At 40.9% G+C, this 21,896-nt stretch overlaps 1 protein-coding gene across 2 annotated transcripts in view; it reads right to left on the bottom strand.

The window, feature by feature from the left end:
• The window catches only part of Ryk (receptor like tyrosine kinase), a 66,796-nt gene that overhangs the window by 29,138 nt on the left and 15,762 nt on the right, over positions 1-21,896 (bottom strand). For both annotated transcript variants that reach the window (XM_042671733.1, XM_042671732.1), the window contains exons 2-5: positions 13,376-13,497; positions 6,931-7,030; positions 3,461-3,595; positions 1,185-1,238 (exon numbers count right to left, since the gene is read on the bottom strand). In XM_042671733.1, the coding sequence (XP_042527667.1) occupies positions 1,185-1,238; positions 3,461-3,595; positions 6,931-6,988 (247 nt within the window). In that variant the 5' untranslated portion in view covers positions 6,989-7,030; positions 13,376-13,497. The remainder of the gene's footprint in view (positions 1-1,184; positions 1,239-3,460; positions 3,596-6,930; positions 7,031-13,375; positions 13,498-21,896) is intronic.

A 21,896-nucleotide genomic window follows, 5' to 3' on the forward strand; every position in this document is an offset into this window, starting at 1 on the left:
AAAAAAGTAAGACTATCAGAATTTTAAAATGCCACTGGACATACTGACATTGTAAAGAAGTTTTCTCTTCCTTTTCAGAGATATTCTATACCAAGTTGTCAATTTCTCATATTATTTTACCTTCAACAAAGGTCTACTTTGGGACATTCAGATGCTTTGTGCTCCTTGGGAGATAAAGGGATAAAACAGAAAGCACACAGAATCACCCAAGAATTATTCTTGCCAAAAGAGTTGGCCCTGAGTCTAATCAAATGCAAACTCTAAGAACAGTTACCAGAAAGAGAAAAGCAGGTTAAACAACCCTAGCAGGATGCAGAAGGTGGGAAATTCTACAGGACAAAAATGACATAATTTTATTGATTATAAAGGGGAGAGGTTTTTTTTTTTTTTTAATCAATATACATCAAGCAAATACACTGAGTACAGGCTTCCACTGGATCCCAACTTGTACAAGAAATTATAAAAAGATGTTTTCTACACAATCAGGTTAATATGAATATGAACAGCTATCAGATGATACTAAGGAATTACTGTTAATTCTGCTATCTGTGATAAATCAAAATGAGTATATGTTGAATAACTGTAGGATGTGAGTGATTTCTTAAGATACTTTAAAAGAGATTAACATTGAGCTGGGTGCCAGTGGCTCATACATACCTATAATAATCCTGGCTATTCAAGAAGCTGAGATCTGATGATCAAGGTTCAAAGCCAGTCAAGACAGGAAAGTCCACAAGACTCTTATCTCTTACTAACTACCCAACAAGCTGGGAGTGGAGTTGTGGCTCAAGTGGTAGAGTGCCAGACTTAAGCAAAAAAAACTTAGGAACGGTGTCTAGGCCCTGAGTTCAAGCCCCAAGCCAAGCACACAAGGAATAATAATAATAATAATAATAATAATAATAAATTGGCTGCATGAAATTGGCTAAGGATTTAGGTCCAAAGCTTCTAAAAGGTTTCAGCTTATTATAAAACATATGAATTTACTTCTAAAAATATTCAAAACTCAAAATTTCACTTAACCTATACTAAATTATAATATAGCAGTGAAATAATCAATAAGGTGCTATAATCATTTGACCAAGTAGAAAACCTAAGGCTTCCAAGCTCAATGTAATCATGCTCACAGGCAATCAACCATTTTTCACCCCCAATAATGAAGAAAGATAATACAGTAAACTTACAAATAGTTCTGCTAGTGTTTTTGTCCAATGCTGAAGTTTTTACTTCTTCAAGTTCTGTATTAAAAGAGGGAGGAAAAAAAAATTAGAATTTTTTTTGCATTGAAATCTTTAAGTACTATAATATTTTCTCAATTTTGTCTAACGTTGTTTTGAGTGCTATAAGAACACTTCCTGGGCTGGGAAGGTGGCTCAGTGGTAGAGCGCTTGCCTAGCATGCATGAGGCCCTGGGTTCGATTCCTCAGCACCACATAAGCAAAAAGAAAAAAGCCGGAACTGGCACTGTGGCGCAAATGGTAGAGCGCTAGCCTTGAGCTGAAGAGCTGAGGGACAGCGCCCAGGTCCAGGGTTCAGGTCCCACGACCAGACCAAAAAAAAAAAAAAATTGTAAAAAGAATACTTCCTAAACTAAGTAACAAGTTATTTGTTGCAGGACCATGAAAACTATTACTAATACTCACCAGTACAATCAATAAGCAGTCTATACCAGTGTTAGACAAAGGGTGTTATTTAAATACTCAATGAAAAGGGGTTTCTGTGGTGAAGAAGAATGGGAAAGTCTGCACACTACATTGTCTTTATAGAGGTTCACGAGGCACATTAGCAGAATGCAAGGTTCAACAGAGTCCTAGAGTAACAAAACTTGCCTAAACCCACAATTCCCTCCCCATACAACAACAGCCTATAATGGCACAAATATGTTTCCTATTGCAGATAGCTCTTTAAATGTAGTAGGCCATAGGGGAAAAACAAAGGAGGGGGTAACAATGCTTAATAGGAAATCGACTCAGTACCTTGCTCATGTAACTGTAACCCCTCTGTAGAATATCTTTACAATAAAAACATATATGTTAAAAAATAAAAAATAAAAATAAAAAAATAAATATAGTAGGCTGGTAAAGAAATAGGATCACATATAACAAACTAGATGATTAGAGTAACCAATTATATGAGTACCCAAAGAGACATGAGCTGGTGGCTCATGCCTGTAATCCTAACTACTCAGAAGGCTGAGATCTAAGGATCATGGTTTAAAGTCAGCCAAGGAAGGAAAGTCCGTAAGACTCTCATCTCCAATTAACCACCAGAAAACTGGGAAGTGGTACTGTGGGTCAAAATAGTACAGAACTAGCCCTGAGTGAAAATGCTCTGAGCTCAAGCCCCACAATCAATAGAACAAAACAGAATGAAAACTTTAAATGAACTGGGTACTGGCAGCTCACATCTGTAATCCTAGCTACTCAGAAGGCTGAGATCTGAGGATGGTGGCTTGAAGCCAGCCTGGGCAGAAAAGTCCAAAAGCACTAGCCTTGAGCAAAGAGACAGCAGCCCAGGTCCTGAGTTCAATTCCCCCAATCGACAAAAAAAAAGAAAAAAAAGTAATATAAAAAATTATACCAGGGGCTGGGAAGGTGGCTCAGTGGTAGAGCACTTGCCTTGCATGCATGAGGCCCTGGGTTCGATTCCTCAGCACCACATAGGCAAAAAAGGAAAAAGCTGGAAGTGGTGCTGTGGCTCAAGTGGTAGAGCACTAGCCTTGAGCTGAAGAGCTGAGGGATAGAGCCCAAGCCCAGACTTCAGACCCCCAGACAAGACCCTCCAAGAAATAAATAAATAAAAAATTATACCAAAAAAAATTATACCAGCTGGGCGCCGGTGGCTCACGCCCGTCATCCTAGCTACTCAGGAGGCTGAGATCTTAGGATCACGGTTCAAAGCCAGCCCGGGCAAGTATGTACATGAGACTTTTTTTTTTTTTTGCAGGTCCTGGAGCCTGAACTCTGGGCCTGGGTGCTGTCCTTCAGCTCTTCAGTTCAAGGCTAGCACCCTACCACTTGAGCCACAGCACCACTTCTGGCTTTTTCTGCTTATGTGGTGCTGAGGAATTGAACCCAGGGCCTCATGCATGCAAGGCAAGCACTCTACCACCAAGCCACCTTCCCAGCCCCTGTCCGTGAGACTCTTATCTCCAATAAACCACTCAGAAAACCAGAAGTGGCACTGTGGCTCAAGTGGCAGAGCACTAGCCTTGAGCTGAAGAGCTGAGGGAAAGCGCCAAGGGGAAAAAAATACACACACACATTGAAGCAAATTGAGAAGGTATGCATCATTCTACTTATCACTATGGTAACTTTAGCAGGCAGCAGCAGTGGGAAATCCACAGAATGTAGGCCACATTTTGGCCAGCACTCTGCTGTTAAGAGCAGCAGAGCATCACAGTGTCATCTACCACCCACTCCCATCTACATAAAATATTTTGTTAAAACAGGTTCCTTACTTTTATAGCACATTTTCCTCCGTTTAAAGTTTAAGACTGTAAAATTTTTTGAAGAATTTACTGTCAAGTTGAGCTGCATTAGTATCATAACTTCAGAATCTACTTTGCCAGTACAGGAAAGCTCGACCCGAAACACTGTTTAAAAGAGAGAAAAAAATATTTTAATTTTCTAAAAATCAACATTAATGCTCTCAAATATCAATGAAAGACAGTTTAAAACTATTTCCAATAAGAAATACATTTAAATAAATTAAAAAGAAGCTATCAGAGAATATACTTTCAGACCACCATAGCTCTAAATGTTAAGTATTTTCGTCTTTTTTTTTTTTTTTGATCAGTCGTGGAGCCTGAACTCTGGGCCTGGGCGCTGTCCCTCAGCTCTTCAGCTCAAGGCTAGCGCTCTACCACTTGGGCCACAGCACCAGAACTTCTGGCTTTTTCTGCTTATGTGGTGCCTCATGCATGCAAGGCAAGCCTCCACTGAGCCACCTTCCCAGCCCAGTATTTTATTCTTTACAAAGCCGGGTACAGTGGCTCATGCCTGTAATTCTAGCTACTCAAAGGTATAAATTGGGAGACTACACAACACCTTGGTCTTAACCAATAAAAGCTGGGTGTGATGGCGGCATACATGTCATTCCCCATGGGAAGCATAAATAAGAAGGATGATAGCCCAGCTGACTAGAGAATAGAATACGAGACCCTATCCCAAAAATAACCAATATATGGGGCTGGGAAAGTGGCTTAGTGGTAGAATGCTTGTCTACCATGCATGAAGCTTTGGGTTCAATTCCTCAGTACCACATATACAGAAAAGGCCAGAAGTAGTGCTGTATGGTAGAGTGTTAGCCTTGAGCAAAAGAAGTTCAGGAACAGTGTCCAGGCCCTGAGTTCAAGCCCAAGGACTGGCAAAAAAAAAAAAGCAAAGAGCTGGGGGTATGGCTCAAGTAGTTGAGTACCTGCCTAGCAAATAAAAGGCACACCCCCCCAAAAAAGTGAAAGAAACAAAAAATTCATTCATATAGGAACAAAAGAGCACTGAAGAACAGACATAAATGAACAATTATCTCCAACTTTTGCTCATGAGTTTTACTATATCCCTTTTTCTTATAAATCCTGTTATTCCAATGTACTAAAGCTACAGAATAAGGCTGAACCTACTGACTTTACCAGCCACAATTTCAACAATAACAAAAATCACATGATATAAAAGGAAAGACAACTCAGTATCAAAAGGCAATTATTAATTGTTATTGTCTTCTAGTTAATTCATTTAAAAATGTAAATACTGAGCTGGGCCCTGGTGGCTCATACCTGCAATCCTAGCTACCCAAGAGGGCTGAAATATAAGGATCATGGTTTAAAGTTAGTCTTGGCAGCAAAGTCCATGAGACTTTTATCTCCAATTAACCACTAAAAAGTGAAGCTGTGGTCTAAGTGGTAAAGCATAAACCCTTGAACAAAAAAGCTCAGGAGTAGTGCCCAGGCCCTGAGTTTAAGCCCCAGAACCAGCACATTAAAAAAAAAAAAAAATGTAAATACTATATATAAAAAAAAAGCATTAATAGCATCATTATCATGTACTGTGTTATATGGGGTAAACGTGGGACACCAAGAACAAAATATACCACCATTCTTAAGTAGGGATACTCTTTCCAGGTCAAACTTGGCTTCAGAAAAGAAGAAAACTGGGCTGGGAAGGTGGCTCAGTGATAGAGCGCTTGCCTTGCATGCCTGAAGCCCTGGGTTCGATTCTTCAGCACCACATAAGCAAAAAGAAAAAAGCCGGAAGTGGTGCTGTGGCTCAAGTGGTAAAGTGCTAGCCTTGAGCTGAAGAGCTGAGGGACAGCGCCCAGCTTCAGAGTTCAGGCCCCATGACCAGACACCCTCCCCCCCCCCCCCCAAAAAAAGAAAAGAACTTAAGAAAATCAGAGAAATACTGAAACTGGAAAACATGGAGCTGCTGCTGTGAGCCTTAGACTATGACCTTCAAAGTTGGGCATATATGTAAATTAGATATTAAACACAGCTTAAAAAAAAAGAAAACCACTTAATCCATGTTGGGAACAGTTTAGACTATGAACTTCAAAGTTGGACATATGTGTAAGTTAAATATTAAACACAGCTTAAAAAAAAAAAAAGAAAACCACTTATATCCATGTTGGGAACAGATAGTTATGTAGTACGTTTGGAAGCACTATCCTGACAGAACAGGAAGCAAGACCCCATGTCAAAAATAGCCAGTGCAAAAAGTGCTGGAGGGACAGCTCAGATTTGGTGAAATTAAGAAAACTGTAGTAATAGCTGGCTTTAGTGCATCTCATTTTTTCAATGTTTCAGTTCAGGATTCTTTTCACACAAGTGTATATTTTAAATACACACACATATATATACACATATATATACATTATTTCTATTTTATATTTAGAATATGTTTCTCCTCTCTCAGATTCTTATATAGATCTATATAATCAGAGATTTAGGCATTTCTGAATCTCTTTCACTGACTAGCTTTCTTGCACTGTTAAAGCTTAGACTAACACATGTCATAGTTTTGGGGATTTTTGGTCTTGACCTTGGTACCTGACACTTTCACTCACTGGGTAGCACTCTACCAACTGAGCCACACCTCCAACCCCACAAAGTCACAATTAACACTGTCAGAAAGTGGTTCCCACCACTGTGCCTTCCACTTTCAAGTTTTACATTTTTCCATTTTTTTTAAGGTCTTACACATTCAGGAGCCATTCTAAAAAGTAAATTCAAAAAATAGTTACATTGGTATAAGATGTTTATTTCCTTTATTCATTTATTTGTCATTTAGGCTAGGGAAGTTCTAGATGATGTAATCAGTTCAAACTAGTTACAGGTATCTATGGGGCAAGAAGAACTATAGGGTTAAGAGAAAGGGAGGGACAGTACAGACTTTGAGGATGAACAGAGTCAGGAAACAGCAAAAGGAAAAGGTGGTTCCAATAGAGACCGGCATGTGCAGAGGCCTGAACATCAAAGCTGTGTGTTATCTTGAAGTGCTGGAATGATAGGGCAAGTACAGCAGGCAGGGGCAGAGAACACGGGACCCAATATATACAGCTGCAAGGCAGCCTGATGGAGAGGGATGCTGATGAACTGAATGCCATGTGGTCAGATGTAAATTGGCAATGCCCAGGCAGGCCACACTGGAAATTAACCCAAGGGAAGTAAAACCAGAGACAAACTCATGTGCAGGCCAGAGTCAGCAATGCAGGCAAGAATAAAAGGAAAAGCTGAGCACAAACAGTCCCAGAAAGACAGAAGCAGGGAACAGTTTAGGAACACAGTGCAAACAATCAGCATTTATAAAAATTGCTTTGCAAAGAACTTACATATCTTATACCCATCTAGTAAGAGACACTACAATAATAAACTGTCCTTCTGGGGATATGGTCCAAGACCGTATGCTACATCAGTCTGCAAGGACTCTCACTCACCTGATAAAGTGCGTGGAACTTCCCCCTGAACAGAAATGTTGACCTGGGGCATGTCCATAGCCACAAAATTGTCTACCTGGAATCCTAGTTTATATTCAACCTGTAAAATGGAGAGAAATAATACACATCAGATTTGTGATAACTGAAAGGACATTAGTAGCTTAACTTCATTAATTAGCCTACTAATCAGTATAAATAATGAAACTTTCATGAATACAAATAAACCAGCTATCAAATCTACATTGCTAGAAATTTTCAATGGGATAGGTTCACAATCTGCCCTCTCTCTGGTATCTAGAATACTACCACCACTCTACCCTGAAGTCTACCTAGGAGGACTTGATAAATCCTTCTGAGGTCCATACAGCCACTGACAGAGAAGCCTGGGGAGTCAGATAAACAACTAGAGAGTTGAATACATACTTTTCAGGTTGTAACTATTCATCAATGCATTCTCACACTGATTTAAACAAACAAAAAAAACAAGTTCTGGGGCTTGGAAGATGGCTCAGTGGTAGAATGCTTGCCTAGCATGCATGAAGCCCTGGGTTTGATTCTTCAGTACTACATACACAGAAAAAGCTGGAAGTGGTGCTGTGGCTCAAGTGGTAGAGTGCTAGCCTTGAGCAAAAGCAGCTCAGGGACAGTGCTCAGGCCATGAGTTCAAGCCTCAGGACCAGCCGGAGAGAAAAAAAAAAGGAAAGAAAGAAAAAGAGAAAGAAAACTCCTTGGCAGGGTGCCAGTGGCTCACGCCTGTAATCCTAGCTACTCAGGAGGCTGAGATCTGAGGATCGAGGTTCAAAGCCAGCCTGGGCAGGGAAGTCCATGAGACTCTTATCTCCAATAAACCACTTGAAAACCGGAAGTGGCACTGTGGCTCAAGCGGTAGAGCACTCGCCTTGAGCTGAAGAGCTGAGGGACAGCACCCAAGCCCAGAGTTCAAGCCCCAAGACTGACAAAAAAAAAAAAAAGTTCTGAGAGCATCTATGTGGCTAATAAAGATTCCAACATAAGCCATATATTCTTCAGTCCAGCTTTTATCCACTGCTATAGTTTGAATGTTGACTGTCACCTAAAGATTCAAGGGTTAAAGGTTTGGTCTCCATTGGAAGCCGGTGGAACCTTTGGGAGGTAGACCTTAGTAAGGGGTCTTGGGCACTATCACTTTTTGTTTTTATAAACTGATTACCCTTTTTTTGTGTGTGAGTAACAAAGTTAATACAACTACTATGAAATTTCATGTTTGGGTTTCTAATCTCTGGATCTATTTCTCAAGTGCTTCAGAATCTAGAAGAAACCAATAAGTTGTTCTATATTATCACCAATATTTCTTTGTCAACACCCGGTAGTTGGCATAATCAAACCAACTACCATTAACCATTATAAATAGCTCTATTGCTACAGAGAGTTCATGGGGAAGCTGCTCAAACTGCAAAGCAATAGCTGAAATTCAGAAGAGCTCCATCTTTAAGAGCTTCAATGAGGCCTTATATTTCATAAGACTCTTTGTCCTGCCCGTGAGATTAGCAAAAGGACAGAACCTTTCCCCATTCTAGGGTCACACAGGTGTCTTTGGTGAAGGGCTAGGATTGGCAGAACCATCAGGCAGTAAAATGGAAAGAAAGAGGAAGGAAAGAGGAGTAATCAGTCTTTAAGAAACATAGAAACCAGCTGGGCGCCCGGTGGCTCACGCCTGTAATCCTAGCTACTCAGGAGGCTGAGATTTGAGGATTGCTGTTCAAAGCCAGCCTGGGCAGGAAAGTCCATGAGACTCTTATCTCCAATAAACCACCAGAAAACCGGAAGTGGCGCTGTAGCTCAAATGGTAGAGCACTCGCCTTGAGGTGAAGAGCTGAGGGACAGTGCCCAGGCCCAGAGTTCAAGCCCCACGACCGACAAAAAAAAAAAAAAAAAAAAAAAAAAGAAACGTAGAAAGAGGCACCCACATATTCCCATATTAATTGAAGCACTATTCACAAAAGCCAAAAAATTAACAACTTGAATGTCCATCAAGTAATGAATGGAGTGTGGCATACACACAGACAGACAGACAGACACGCACACACACACACACACACACACACAAATGGAATTCTATTTATCCATAAAAAGGATAAAATCTCCTCATTTGTGACAGCATGAACGAATTGGAAAACATTATATTAATTGAAATAAGGCAAGCACAGAAAGACCAGTATTATACGATCTCACATTCAGAATCTAAAAAAGCTGAAGCAGAGAGAAGAAAGGCAGTTGCCAGAGTCGGGAAAGGGGCTGAGGGGAGAGGACGTAGTAGCTGCTAAATTATAGCCAGACAGAAATTCTGGTGTGGTAGTACACAGCAGCGTTATTATCAATAACAATAATGTGATTGATATATTATTCAAAGTATTTTCTTCTAGCTTTCTGAGCTATGTAATTTTTAAATGTTTTCATCAGAAACAAGTGTTTGAGAAAATATTTACCCTTATTTAAAATTTCACAATGTATACATACACTGAAACACATGGCAGCTTATAAATACATTATCTTATATACTTATGAATAAATTAACAATAAATGTAAAAAAAATTTTAAAAAGAAATTAGGAAGAATAGGATACAAGTGGGGGGGGGGCGGGTAAAGCTTTCCTTCCTTGTTTTTTAATGGGAAATATTCAAATATGTTTAAATGTTAGCATGATAGGGAAAGACGTCTGGTGGTAGAGGTGAAGGTGAAGAGGGGAAAGGTATCACCCACACTGTAGGGAAGGGGCAGCCCCCGGCATCAGGTCAGGGAGTCGATGCTGTTACCCATGAAGAAGAAGGAAGGACTCACCCAGTTCAGTTTGGTTCTCCGTTGACACGCTACCTGAAAGTGTCTGAGCTAAACACTGCAGAGGTGTGTGAATACTAAACCTTTCTTCCCAGTTAAGATGGGTGCGTGAATATCATCTATCAGAAGCTGTACTTTGTGCCACATCCTGCTGCAGTACATCAATGGCTTGCTATTTCAGCAAGGAAACCTTACTAGCCTTAGCACATGGCAGTACCATGGCTACCACCAGGGGATGCTAGAGAGCTAGCTAAGCACCTAAGGGTTGGGAATGCAGAGGCTATGCTCCTATACGGGGGACATGGGGATCAATTAATCTACCTTTTCTAGAGCCCAGCCAGGACTACTCAGTTACATGTTCCCACAGCCTGTGCCCCAAAGGGGTATTACTGACAGAGACATACTGACACCTTCAGCTGGTTCACTCCCGTCTTCTACCGCCTTGGAAGATGGCCCTAGCAATCTCCCAGTCCCTTCCTCCACTCGAGCTGCTACCCAGCTGAGGGAATCACATCCTGAGGAGAGGTACTTGTCCCGAGCTGTGCTCAGCAGTCCTTCCTTCATTGACGCTTATCCAGTTTCTTTTGGATTTCACAAACTGACCACCCGCTGTCCTTCTTGCTCCCCAACTATCTCAGAGGAACCCACTTTCTGACCTCTCCCTAGCAGCAGGCAGATCTGTGAGAACACCTCTTCTTTGAACTCCACTTCTAAGGAAAAGTCTAACCTCTTCAAATGATAAATCCTCCTTTAAGTATACTAGGTTCTGGCCATCTTGCCATTAATGAGTTCTCAATACCATCAGCTTGTTTCTCTTGCTCTCCTTTATTATTATCAATCTCGCTTATATGTATCATCACCTTCTAGGCAGACCTATCTACCTAATGACCCTACAGCTTTCACACTTAACAGACTCAACTTGAACTCAGTACATTTCTCCAAATTCATTCTGTCTCCTTTACTGTAGGTCCGGTGTTATAAGCAGAACAGCTGAACCCCAAGAGAGCAGGGAGGGAGTAGAGCACAGGACTCAAGGGACCAGTCTAGCCCTAGTCTCTCAATGGAGCAGGGGGACAGGCAGGGAGAAGGAATGATGATGAGGTTGAGTGGAGCTGGGGAGAAGTGGTAGAACAGGGGAGAAGGGAGGCTTAGAAGTACATACAGTATGGAAGCGTGAAAACATAGAAGCCTGCCCTTTGTGAAGGACTGTCTGAATGCATGAGTCCTTGGGACTTTTAAACTGCAGTTTCTGGAAATCAAAGAAAATGCCCATTATTGAAATCCAGTTTTCTCCACATTCTCCACATGTACTGACCTCTAAAGAATTTTATTTGCTAATCACTCTATGAAGAAACCAATCTATTCAAAGGCTAAATGTATAATCTACTGAAACCAAGGAATTTGAACAGCAGTTATTAGGAGGAAAAAAAAAAGACCGTGCCAAAATATTTTAGTAACCAGAGAAAATATAAAAATTTGAATACGCTACAAGATAAACATTTTTGGTAAATCATTCTTCACTTGGAACAAATACAAATGGCAATTGCAAACAGGCAGCTGATGAATAAATCCACCTGCTTCTGGAACACAGACAATACAAGTTTAAAGTGGATACATTTGCCTACACTGAACTTACCAGTGAACCTCACTGTGGAGGGGACACAGCGGGTTGATCCCAAGGGGCTGCTGGTAGAACACTATCAAGCATCTCTAGACTTTCCTGGACAATGATGAAGGAATCCAGAAAGCAGCTATAGAGAGAGGGGGTCGTAGGAGATCACGCTATATCTCAGTGTATTTTTGTATGTATGCCACCTAAAGGGAGTATAACTGCATGTTTTTTCCTGGACACTGGAGGAATGTTCTGGAATACTGAAGAACCAAGGTGCCTGTTAAAACAACACTGTAGTTTTCTCTCTTTATATATATCTCCCCATCCTTATGAGAGAATCTACTCCTATCTCAAAACATAATTAGCCCTCGCTGAGGCACATGTTATATATATGTCAAGACAGACACAACAAAGGCCTCCGAGGGAACCACAATCTTTGGCAAGACAGAATAGTCATGTAAACACTAGAAAGCAACACTATTAGCAAAACTTTTGATATGTGAAAACTCATGTTAAAATATCTAGTATTGAAATAATATATTAGGGAGCCTGAAGATCTTTGAAGGTATTTAATTTTTTTTCAAAAGCAAGCATTGAGCGTCTCTGATAAAGTGTTGGAGCTTAGGAACCATTGCTGTCCTTCTGAAAGTCCATGACTTTGTCTCAGAGCCAAATGACCAAGCTAAGAACCTGTCGCCCTATCTCCTTTGCCCTCTTGTGGTGTCTTACCCATTTCAGGTCATGTCTTCATCTTGCTCTTAACCCCCTACTAGATTAGGTAAGACCCTTTCCAAATCTGGGTCTTTGTTTACTCTTTAAGACCTGATAAAAGCACAATTACATAGGAAATATGATATAGCTACTGAAGAAGGATGAACGTGCAGCTCTATATGAAGGAGCAGACTGTTTCTGCTTAAGATTTATTTACACATACCTACACACATGCTCAATACAGCCAATATCAAAACAGATAACCTCTCTGTAATAATTAAAAAATAGCTACCATAGGTATTCTTATTTTGAGTTGTGGAACTATTTTTTTTTCCCCCTCAAGTAAGATTCTACTTGAGGGGATAAAACTTGATAAAAGAATCCTGGATGGGGGAGGGGAAGTAGAAGCTCAACATACAGCCTCCCCGGGGGTGGAAAAACCGAGGAACCTGGGCAGTTAGAGGAGATCTGACGAATTCAGCAACAAGTAAGGTTCTGGGCAAGTGGTTCTGAAGTGCAAGCTGGATACTGATGGGTCAGGAGTCTGAGATCTAAAGATCCAGGTTCAGAGCCAATTCAAGTACGTAAAAGCTTATCTCCAATTATGCAGCAAGAAGCCAGAAATGGAGGCATAGCTCAAGTGATAGAATGCTAACCATGAGCGCAGAGGAAGCCAAGCAAGAGCATGAGGCCCTGAGTTCAAGCAACGGTATGAGGAGGGGGAAAAAAAGTGTTAAGTTCTGGGGGTGAGACCCTTAGGTCTAACCTCAACACACACACACACACACACACACACACATCTGCAGCACCCTGCTTTCACCTCAACACACACACACACACACACACACACACACACACACACACACACACACACACACACACACACACACACACACACACACACACACACACACACACACCCGCGGCACCCTGCTTTCACCTTGAATGTGACAACCGTAAAACATGTGTGGGACATCTTACCGGTTACTCCAAATCCCCTCACAGGTGGGTTCACCAGAACAACAGGGTCATTACCAGGTCCACTCTCCTCTCCCCAGCCTAGACCCAAATTCCATTTGAAAACCCTCAAAGGATCAAGTGTCTGTATGTCCCAATCACCTATATGCTGGCCACTACCTCACTGCAAAGGACCTGAGAAACTTTAGAGGCTCCAAGATTGAAAGTATAAATCTGAAGACCCAGTACTGTTATGGCACACCACCCATGAACCCTTCCTTCAGATAAAGCCCCTGCCTCTGGGGCCTGTGCAGCCCTGTCAGGGCAGCTGCCAACCACTCACTCTCTTACCTTGGACTTCGCATGCCAAGTGAAGTGCAGGAAATTTGTCTCACTGGGTACTAGCAGGTTAAAAGATAGAGCGTAGTGACTAATAAGGTCGTTTCTCACATAATAAAGTTCTGCATCAAGACCTAGAACAAAATAAGGAAAAATAATTAAGCACCTAAATATCTTCAAACTGAAGCTCATCAATATTTCAAAGCCAGTGACTACTGGTGTACCACATGTACATCACAAACAGCTCACCTATGTGCTGTGCTGCCTTATAAAGCAGGACATTGTATTTTATTACTACCCACAAAGACGAAGAAACTGGGACTCAAAAAGGAGCTCTTCCTATAAGAACTGGTGTGCAGGACCAGAACTTGGGTAGCCAGTTTGTCTTCTGAGGGACCATGACACTCTGTATTCTGGAAAGTGCTTGTCTTGAGTGGTATCTACAGAGAAACACCCTTTCTCTCAAAGTTGATGCAGACTTTACATGAGAGATTCAAAATGGAAGGGAGACTGCTACCTGATTAAAGCTTAAGTGTGAGCCAAAGCCTTCAACTTCCAGCTTGGGGGAAAAAAAAAAATCTCTGCCTCCTCCGTAAGAACCTCAGACTAGAAGGTACAGAATGCCGTATTTCTCATACGCTCAGACATACTTCTTTTCACAAAGTACGTATCAGGAGATGAGAGAAAGTAGGAAGAAACTTGAACAAGAAAACTGGATAAAAGGAAATACAAATTCAATCACAGTAGCATATAGTTTAAACTTATTTTTTTTTTTTAAAGTCAACGTGTATTCTATTGTAGATTTACTGTCCACAAGAAACACACATCTGGGGCTGGGAAGGTGGTTCAGTGGTAGAGAGCTTGTCTTGCATGCATGAGGCCCTGGGTTCGATTCCCCAGCACCACATAAGCAAAAAGACAAAAGCCAGAAGTGGCACTGTGGCTCAAGTGGTAGAGCGCTAGCCTTGAGCTGAAGAGCTGAGGGACAGCACCCAGGCCCAGAGTTCAGGCCCTACGACCGCAGCCAAAAAGAAGAAACACACATCTAAAAGAAATAAATATATGGTAGGTAAATCAAAGAAAGTTAAGTGAAGATATTTCATACTAGAAAATTCATCAGTTAGTAAAAAACTTGTAAGCAGGATTTCATAATAATAAGTACAAATAGTGCAACTAACAGAGATGCAAGATAGAAAGCATGAGTCAACAGGAAAAGCAGCAAGAAACAGGCAAACCCTCAAGTATAGTTGCAAACTATCTCTGAAATCCGAAGATCAAAACAGATAAAGCAGGTGAACTCATATTTTCAACAATAAAATTATAGAATATCAAAGACAGAGATTAATCGTGGGTTATATTATGCATATTTTTAAATTGTTTTAAACCAAAAATCATACAGCTTACTTCCTCTGATTAAATATAACAAAAAACTACAACCTAATGAAGCCAAGTTAATCTATTTGAAAAAAGATAACTATACTCTTTAAAGATTTAAAAAAATAAACCCCAAACACATACTTCCACTGTTAAAAATAGTGATAACATAACCACAAATCTTTTTAACAATATTAACAACTGTATTACAATAAATTTAACAACTTAAACAATCTTTGAACACCACTAACTAAAACACTGAAAAAAGAAGTAAAAATTCTGACCAATTAAAAATCCATCATAGAGAAAGCTCCAAATGCAGATGGCTTTACCTGCTGTTTCACTTGAACATTTAAGGAAGAAGAAATACCGATTTTATATAAGTTCTATCAAGAAGTAATCTGTGGCTTAGTGGTACAGTGCTTGCCTAGCATGCGTGAAGCCCTGGGTTTGATTCCTCAGTACCACATAAGCAGAAAAAGCTGGTAGTGGCACTGTGGCACAAGTGGTAGAGTGCTAGTCTTCAGCCAAAAAAGCACAGGGGCAGCGCCCAGACCGAGTTCAAGCTCCAGGACTGGGAAAAAAAAAAAAAAGTAAACCATAATTCACAGTAGAGACCGCCATCACAGTGATAATGTTAGCCAGATGGATGCTGTTGAGCAGGAAGGAAGAAATTACCTGCGCTACATGAATCCATTCCTCCTCTTGGGGGGAAAAATCCTAACATCTCCAGATGGCCCACATCTTGGCCCTACATCCTCCTTCCTGGGCCCGCTCCCTTTCAAATCAGGGCAGCACAGGAGTCTACACAGGGTATAATGACCTCTATACAACCTTAAATCCAGAATGTCAAAGAGAATGCCCTCACTTTCTCAAAAGCTCAGGTGTAGAACTTCCCAAATCCAAGCACCACCACCTAGTACCCAATGTTACTGGGTAATAAAACCTCAGGCCCCCAGAACTTCAAGATGGTCAGAACTTATCCAAACTCTGTCCCCATCAGGAACGGCTCCTCACTACCTGACCTGCATTTTAGCTTTCCGAATAACTCAAGCCTTGCTACCTTCCCACTCTTTGTAGGTCTTTTGTTGCACCTGGAGCAGTATCCCAATCTTACACATTGTAGCCAAAAGGAAAAAAAAAACCTATAGAACATTTGGAACATTCACTCACAAATAACTATACTGACATCTAAATGAAACATGAAAACAGAAAATTATAACCAACATTCCTCATTAATGTAGACCCAAACATCTCCACAAAAAGACAAATTAAAGTGCTGGGAAGGTGGCTCAGTGGTAGAGCGCTTGCCTTGCATGCCTCAGACCCTGGGTTCGATTCCTCAGCATCACATAAGCAAAAAGAAAAAAGCCAGAAGTGGTGCTGTGGCTCAAGTGGTAGAGCGCTAGCCTTGAGCTGAAGAGCTGAGGGACAGCGCCCAGGCCCAGAGTTCAGGCCTCACGACCAGACCCCCCCCCCAAAAATGGACCCCCCCCCCCAAAAAAAAGACAAATTAAATACAGTCGTGTGGGGGGTTTTTTGTTTGTTTTTTGTGGGGGGGGGGGGGCTTGAACTTTGGGCCTGGGTGCTGACCCTGAGCTCTTCAGCTCAAGGCTAATGCTCCACCACTTGAGCCACAGAACCACTCCTAGTAGTATGGTAAAAGGAATAGCATATCATGGCCACATTGAAAGGTTAACCTTTCAAAAAAATTAATTTACCATGTTAACAAAAACTACATAATCTCAGGAGAGTTTAAATTCAAAGCCCAAACAGAGAACAAAAAACTGTTGGTAAATAGGGAATAGACAGAAACATCCTGTCTCATAAGCATTTACAAAATTCTACAGCAATCACCCTCAAAGAATGGTGAATTATTACTTATTCTCACAATACTGTAGTGGAGGTCCCTGTCAGTGACAAAATTTATGTATGTAGAATGTACTATGAAGTCTACTACACACTATTGTAACCAAGTAATGTAAGTTGCCTGGCACTTTTAAGGCTTGCTTGCACCTTTAAATGCATACTACAAGTTGTTCTTTTGTCTTAGATAAGATTCTCAAGAGAAAAAAAAAAGCCCACAGGAACTAGTTTAAACCAGCCAAAGCAGCCCTCTTCTCTATCCTAATTGTAGTATGATCATGTTAATATGCTAAATTTTCGACTTAGAGGCCATTCTTCAGGCTACTTTGCAACTTATTGGTTCAACTTTGAAAAGAAAAAATCAATAAATCATCACCACAACTTAAAACTTTCTGTTCCTCAAAAGACATTCCAGTCATACAAGAGGCTGAGGTCTAGGACCAAAATGTGGAGCCAGCCTGGGCAGGAAAGCGCATTCCAAAAAGCGGGAAGTAGAGCTGTGGCTCAAGTGGTAGAGTGCCAGCCTTGAGTGAAAATGCCAAGGGACAGTGCCCAGGCCCTGCACTCAAACCACAGTAGAACTAAGGGGGAGGGGGCCAGGATACTAAAAATAATCATCAAAGCAGGGGGTCCCTCCACGGAAGATCACAGCTTGCCTTTACATGGTTCCTGGACCAGCAAGCAATACCTTCCTCCTACTCATCTTTACCGGCAGCCCCACTAGCTCAAAGTTACTTTCATCTGCTCAGTCTAAAACCATGCAGCCTGAGATTTCCACCCACTTACATTCTGACAGCTTTACCTCTCCTTGGAGGCAGCCTCAGCCATGCTAAGTGGTTTGTGCTACCCAAGTTATCTCATAAGGTACCAGTTATGTTTTTTGTTAGTACTCTGATTTGAAAATTGCAGAGGTCTTGAGTGGTTTGCCCTTAACCTTATTTTTTCCCATAAACCCTGTTATTTTTAGTGAATAAGCAAATTTTGAAAGTTTTTTTTAGGTGAGTATTTGACATTAACAAAAATGCTTATGTTCTTTAAATGTAACACTGAATATGGGAGAGGGTGTAGCAAGCAATTTGTAACTATATATAAAGTTTCATAAATATTTGTACTCCTTGACATAGTAATTCCAATACTAAATATCTATCTTAGGAAAATCAAAGATTTATTTTTTTCTGCACAAAGACATTAACCAAAATAACTTAAACTGAAGAAAATAATACAAATTATCAGTAGTGATTAATAAACCATAATACAGCAATCTTATTACTCTATAATTCAGTAAGTTTCAATATTCTCTCTTTCTTTGGAGAAGGTGGTATGAAGCAAATACACACCTTTTAATCATGACTTGTTCATGGAACCCCTTTTGAAGAGGGGTTTTAGTGACCAAAAAAAAAAGGGGGGGGAGGGACTGAAAAACACTTAGAGAAGACTATCAAAAGCTGAGCATCCACAAGAAGTGGCCCAGAGCTGCACAGGCACAGTCAACGGCTGCAGTGGCTCACAGTCACCGTCCATCAGGGTCCCTGCCTTGTTAGCCTTCATCCTTGCTAGTTTATCTTGCCTCCCAACACCCCTGCTGATGAGTGTGGGGCCCAAGAGCCCGCGGGTACCCAGCCTCAGCACTTAGCAACCATTGCCCGTAGCCACCTCCAGGAGGAGACCCCCAGGCAGCACATCTCCCCTTCTTCCAGTAAACCTCACCCTAGGCTCCCGGGCCTGGTTCCATGACAGCAGTCAAGTGATCCCTCCTGTGAGCACAGTCGGCTACATACAGGTGTTTCCCTTCTCCCAAACAGAAGACCCACAGAGCAGTCTTAAAGACCCATGGCTCCTTGTGCCTACTGCCCTACACCCTCACCCCTTGCTGAAGATGGATGGCCAAGGCTGTTCCCACCATCGCTGGCCATGACTTGTTGGCCTTCTCACACCCTAAAAGCTACCTCTGCTCATCTTCTCCATCCCTAGCTCTACAATGGCCTCCTGGCCACAGCCTATAGAGATGAAGAACTAGTATTCCTTCCGGATGGCCTGCTCTACCTGTAGGAGTGGGGAGGAGTCCTCTAGCTGCTGACAGCCACCCTGACGTTACAGGCCACAACTTGATCACAGGGCAAAGGAGACAGGAAAAATGTATTATGTAGACAATCTGCCTCAAAGAATTACATACTCTTAATCCTCAAAAAAAATGGCTACAGAGAAAACAAGAACATAGGGAAAACAAGACTCGAAAAACTACTCAAAAACTAGCAATGCATGATCATGTAATGCGTGGTATTTTTCTTGTCTGTGGTCGTATATATTATTGAAATAGTCTATAATTGAGTGTTTACCTTGGTAATTAGGAAATAAGATTAATAAAAAGAACCTTAAATTTATCTTCTGAAAAAGACATGATCTATAAAAATGGCATAATTTGTATTTCTGAATTTAATCTTTTTCTCTACTTCCTCATCATATACTCAGAAACCTTTAAGAAAAGTAATACACAAATCCTAGGACTAAGAGGATAGATTGAGCCCAGGAATTCAAGGCTACACTGGAAAACAGTGAGATGACCTGAAATTAAGTTAAATGCTAGCCCCTGAACCACAAAGAGTAAGAGAGCCTCATAAATGGCTTTCAGTGACTAGGAAGGATTCTGAAAAAACTATCTCAAGAGACTATCAGATTTCAATGAAACTAAAGAGTTAAGAAAGCACTCTTGAGTCAGGCACCGGTGGCTCATGCCTGTAATCCTAGCTACTCAAGAGGCCGAGATCTGAGGATCGCAGTTCAAAGCCAGTCGGGGCAGGAAAGTCCGTGAAACTCTTAGCTCCAATAAACCACCAGAAAAACAGAAGTGGCGCTGTAGCCCAAGTGGTAGAGCACTCGCCTTGAGCTAAAGAGCTCATGGACAGCACCCAAGCCCAGAGTTCAAGCCCCACGACTGACCAAACAAACAAAAAAAAAGGACTCTTAAGAGAGTCAAAGGAAAGCTCAAACAGAACTGAACTCCACAAGACAACAAAACAGCCAGGCAATGGAGGGTGGAGAGAGTCTGCTGGAAGGCAAACAAGAAGGCAAGCAGATAAGTCCTGAGGAGGTGGTAGTATTTTGTCATTACAATGAATAGAATATTTTTTACTTTGATTGAAAAAAACCTCAGCTGTTCGTTCAATTACATCAACCAGCTTCAAATATTTCAATGCCAAGTTGAAATGTTGCTCAAAAGCCTGACAATTTGTTCATAATTTTATTTTTAAACACCACAAATTTGATACTGAAAAACTAATTATTCCTGCAAACCTCTTAGGATCCATCAAGAAAAATCCTTTTTTCCTAGTTAGACTTAAATCCATATTTAACTCAAGGCTGGTGTTCTCTATCATCTGGTCTATTTATACCTCCGATTCTAGTAACTCCCTAGTTTGAAATTCTTTTTCCTAGAGACTTTACAAGTTAACTATTGGTTTGCCAATGCTGCAACTGTAGTCAATCAAACCATCAAACCATCTCCCTTTATAAAAAGAGTTAGCTTTACAGCATCTTACAAACATATTTCAAGGAGTTGTCCACCTGTCTTCCCACTGGTCTGCACACCTCACACACAGGGCTAAGGCCTCAGTGTATTTCTAGCTACTCAAATTCAGATATCAATCAGTAAAAACTGACTACATCAAAGATGGGTTTAAAGGAAATACTATGTTAAAAAAAAAAGTCAGGATGGGCTGGGAAGGTGGCTCAGTGGTAGAGCGCTTGCCTTGCATGCATGAGGCCCTGGGTTCGATTCCTCAGCACCACATAAGCAAAAAGAAAAAAAGCCAGAAGTGGCGCTGTGGCTCAAGCAGTAGAGTGTTAGCCTTGAGATGAAGAGCTGAGGGACAGTGCCCAGGCCCAGAGTTCAGGCCTCTCGACTGGACCAAAAAAAAAAGTCAGGAATCGGTTAAGAAAACAAAAGTGAATAGTGCAGAGAGAGCACTGAAGCAAGAGTTCAAGGCTTTTGGCTTTGCTATTAAGTAGCTGAGTGACCTGTGACAATCAATTACTTAACTGCCTTCTCTAGACATCAATTTTCTCAACTTTAAGGCAAAAGATTTAGGCCAGATGGTGTTAATGTCCCTCCTCAAGCGTAAAATTCCATTATTCTATGATATCATCCGTGGTTTGCAAATGTCAGCCAACATACAATTATTCTATGATGTCATCCATAATTCCCATCTACCAGTCAAAACTAAAATTGCATTTAGTCAAGGCAATCATATGAGCCCTTAATCAGAAGAGGGAAAAAAAATCACTGAATATGCATTAAATCACTAAATATACTTTAATCAATGCTAAATAAAAATAAACAGATCATATCTCAAATATTTCTAATGCACAGAAAAAAGTAAGCTGAAACAAGATAACTCATTAAAGTCCACTAAATCTAACTCTAATCAGATTATTCCTAGAAAGTTTGCTGATATTTTATATTTAGCTACATCATAGGCAAAGAATTATAAATGTTAAAACTACAGGAAAGCAATATCCTTTGTTCACAATCAAAAAAAATTACATGAGCTGGATGCCGGTGGCTCACACCTGTAATCCTAGGAGGCTGAGAACTGAGGATCATAGTTCAAGACCAGCCCAGGAGGAAAGTCTCTGAGACTCTTATCTCCAATTAACCACCAGAAGACTGTAAGTGGCACTGTGGCTCAAGTGGTAGAGCCCTAGCCTTGAGCATAAGAACTCAGGGACAGCAACCAGGTCCTGAGTTCAAAGCCCCACAACCAACAACAAAAACTTCCTAAGTCCTCAAGCCATCAATGTTCAAGCAATACTAACACCAATTAAATAAGATTTTTCACAAAAAGTGAAGCAGCTGCCTGGCTTAGTTAAGGCTAGTCTGAGTCAAAAAGGAGGCTGTCAAAATATTCTGGATATTGGTTTTCAATCCAAAAACATGCAAATGCCAACCAATGACTACAATATTTTGAAAAGTATGCAACATCTTCATTTACATCATAGTTTCTGTTGGACTGGTGAACATTCCATTTCACTATTCTCCCATACAATATTATCTACTATATACCCACAAAGTGCATGCACATACATACATAAACCTTAAGCACTGTTTCTCTAAACTGGACTAAGTTCTCTCTTTAGCAAACAGTTTAAGGAATTAAAACAACTTAGGGAAGATGTATAAGCAATATACACAGTTCTTGGCCATTTTGAAATCTGTACAAGACAGCCTAGTGATCAGATTAACCCTCTCATCTGAAATAACCAAAAAACAAAAATATATGAAACAATAGTTTTAAAA

The sequence above is a fragment of the Dipodomys spectabilis genome, unplaced genomic scaffold (genome assembly GCF_019054845.1).
Source record: "Dipodomys spectabilis isolate Male_0828 unplaced genomic scaffold, ASM1905484v1 ptg000656l, whole genome shotgun sequence".
NCBI classification, from domain to species: domain Eukaryota; kingdom Metazoa; phylum Chordata; class Mammalia; order Rodentia; family Heteromyidae; genus Dipodomys; species Dipodomys spectabilis.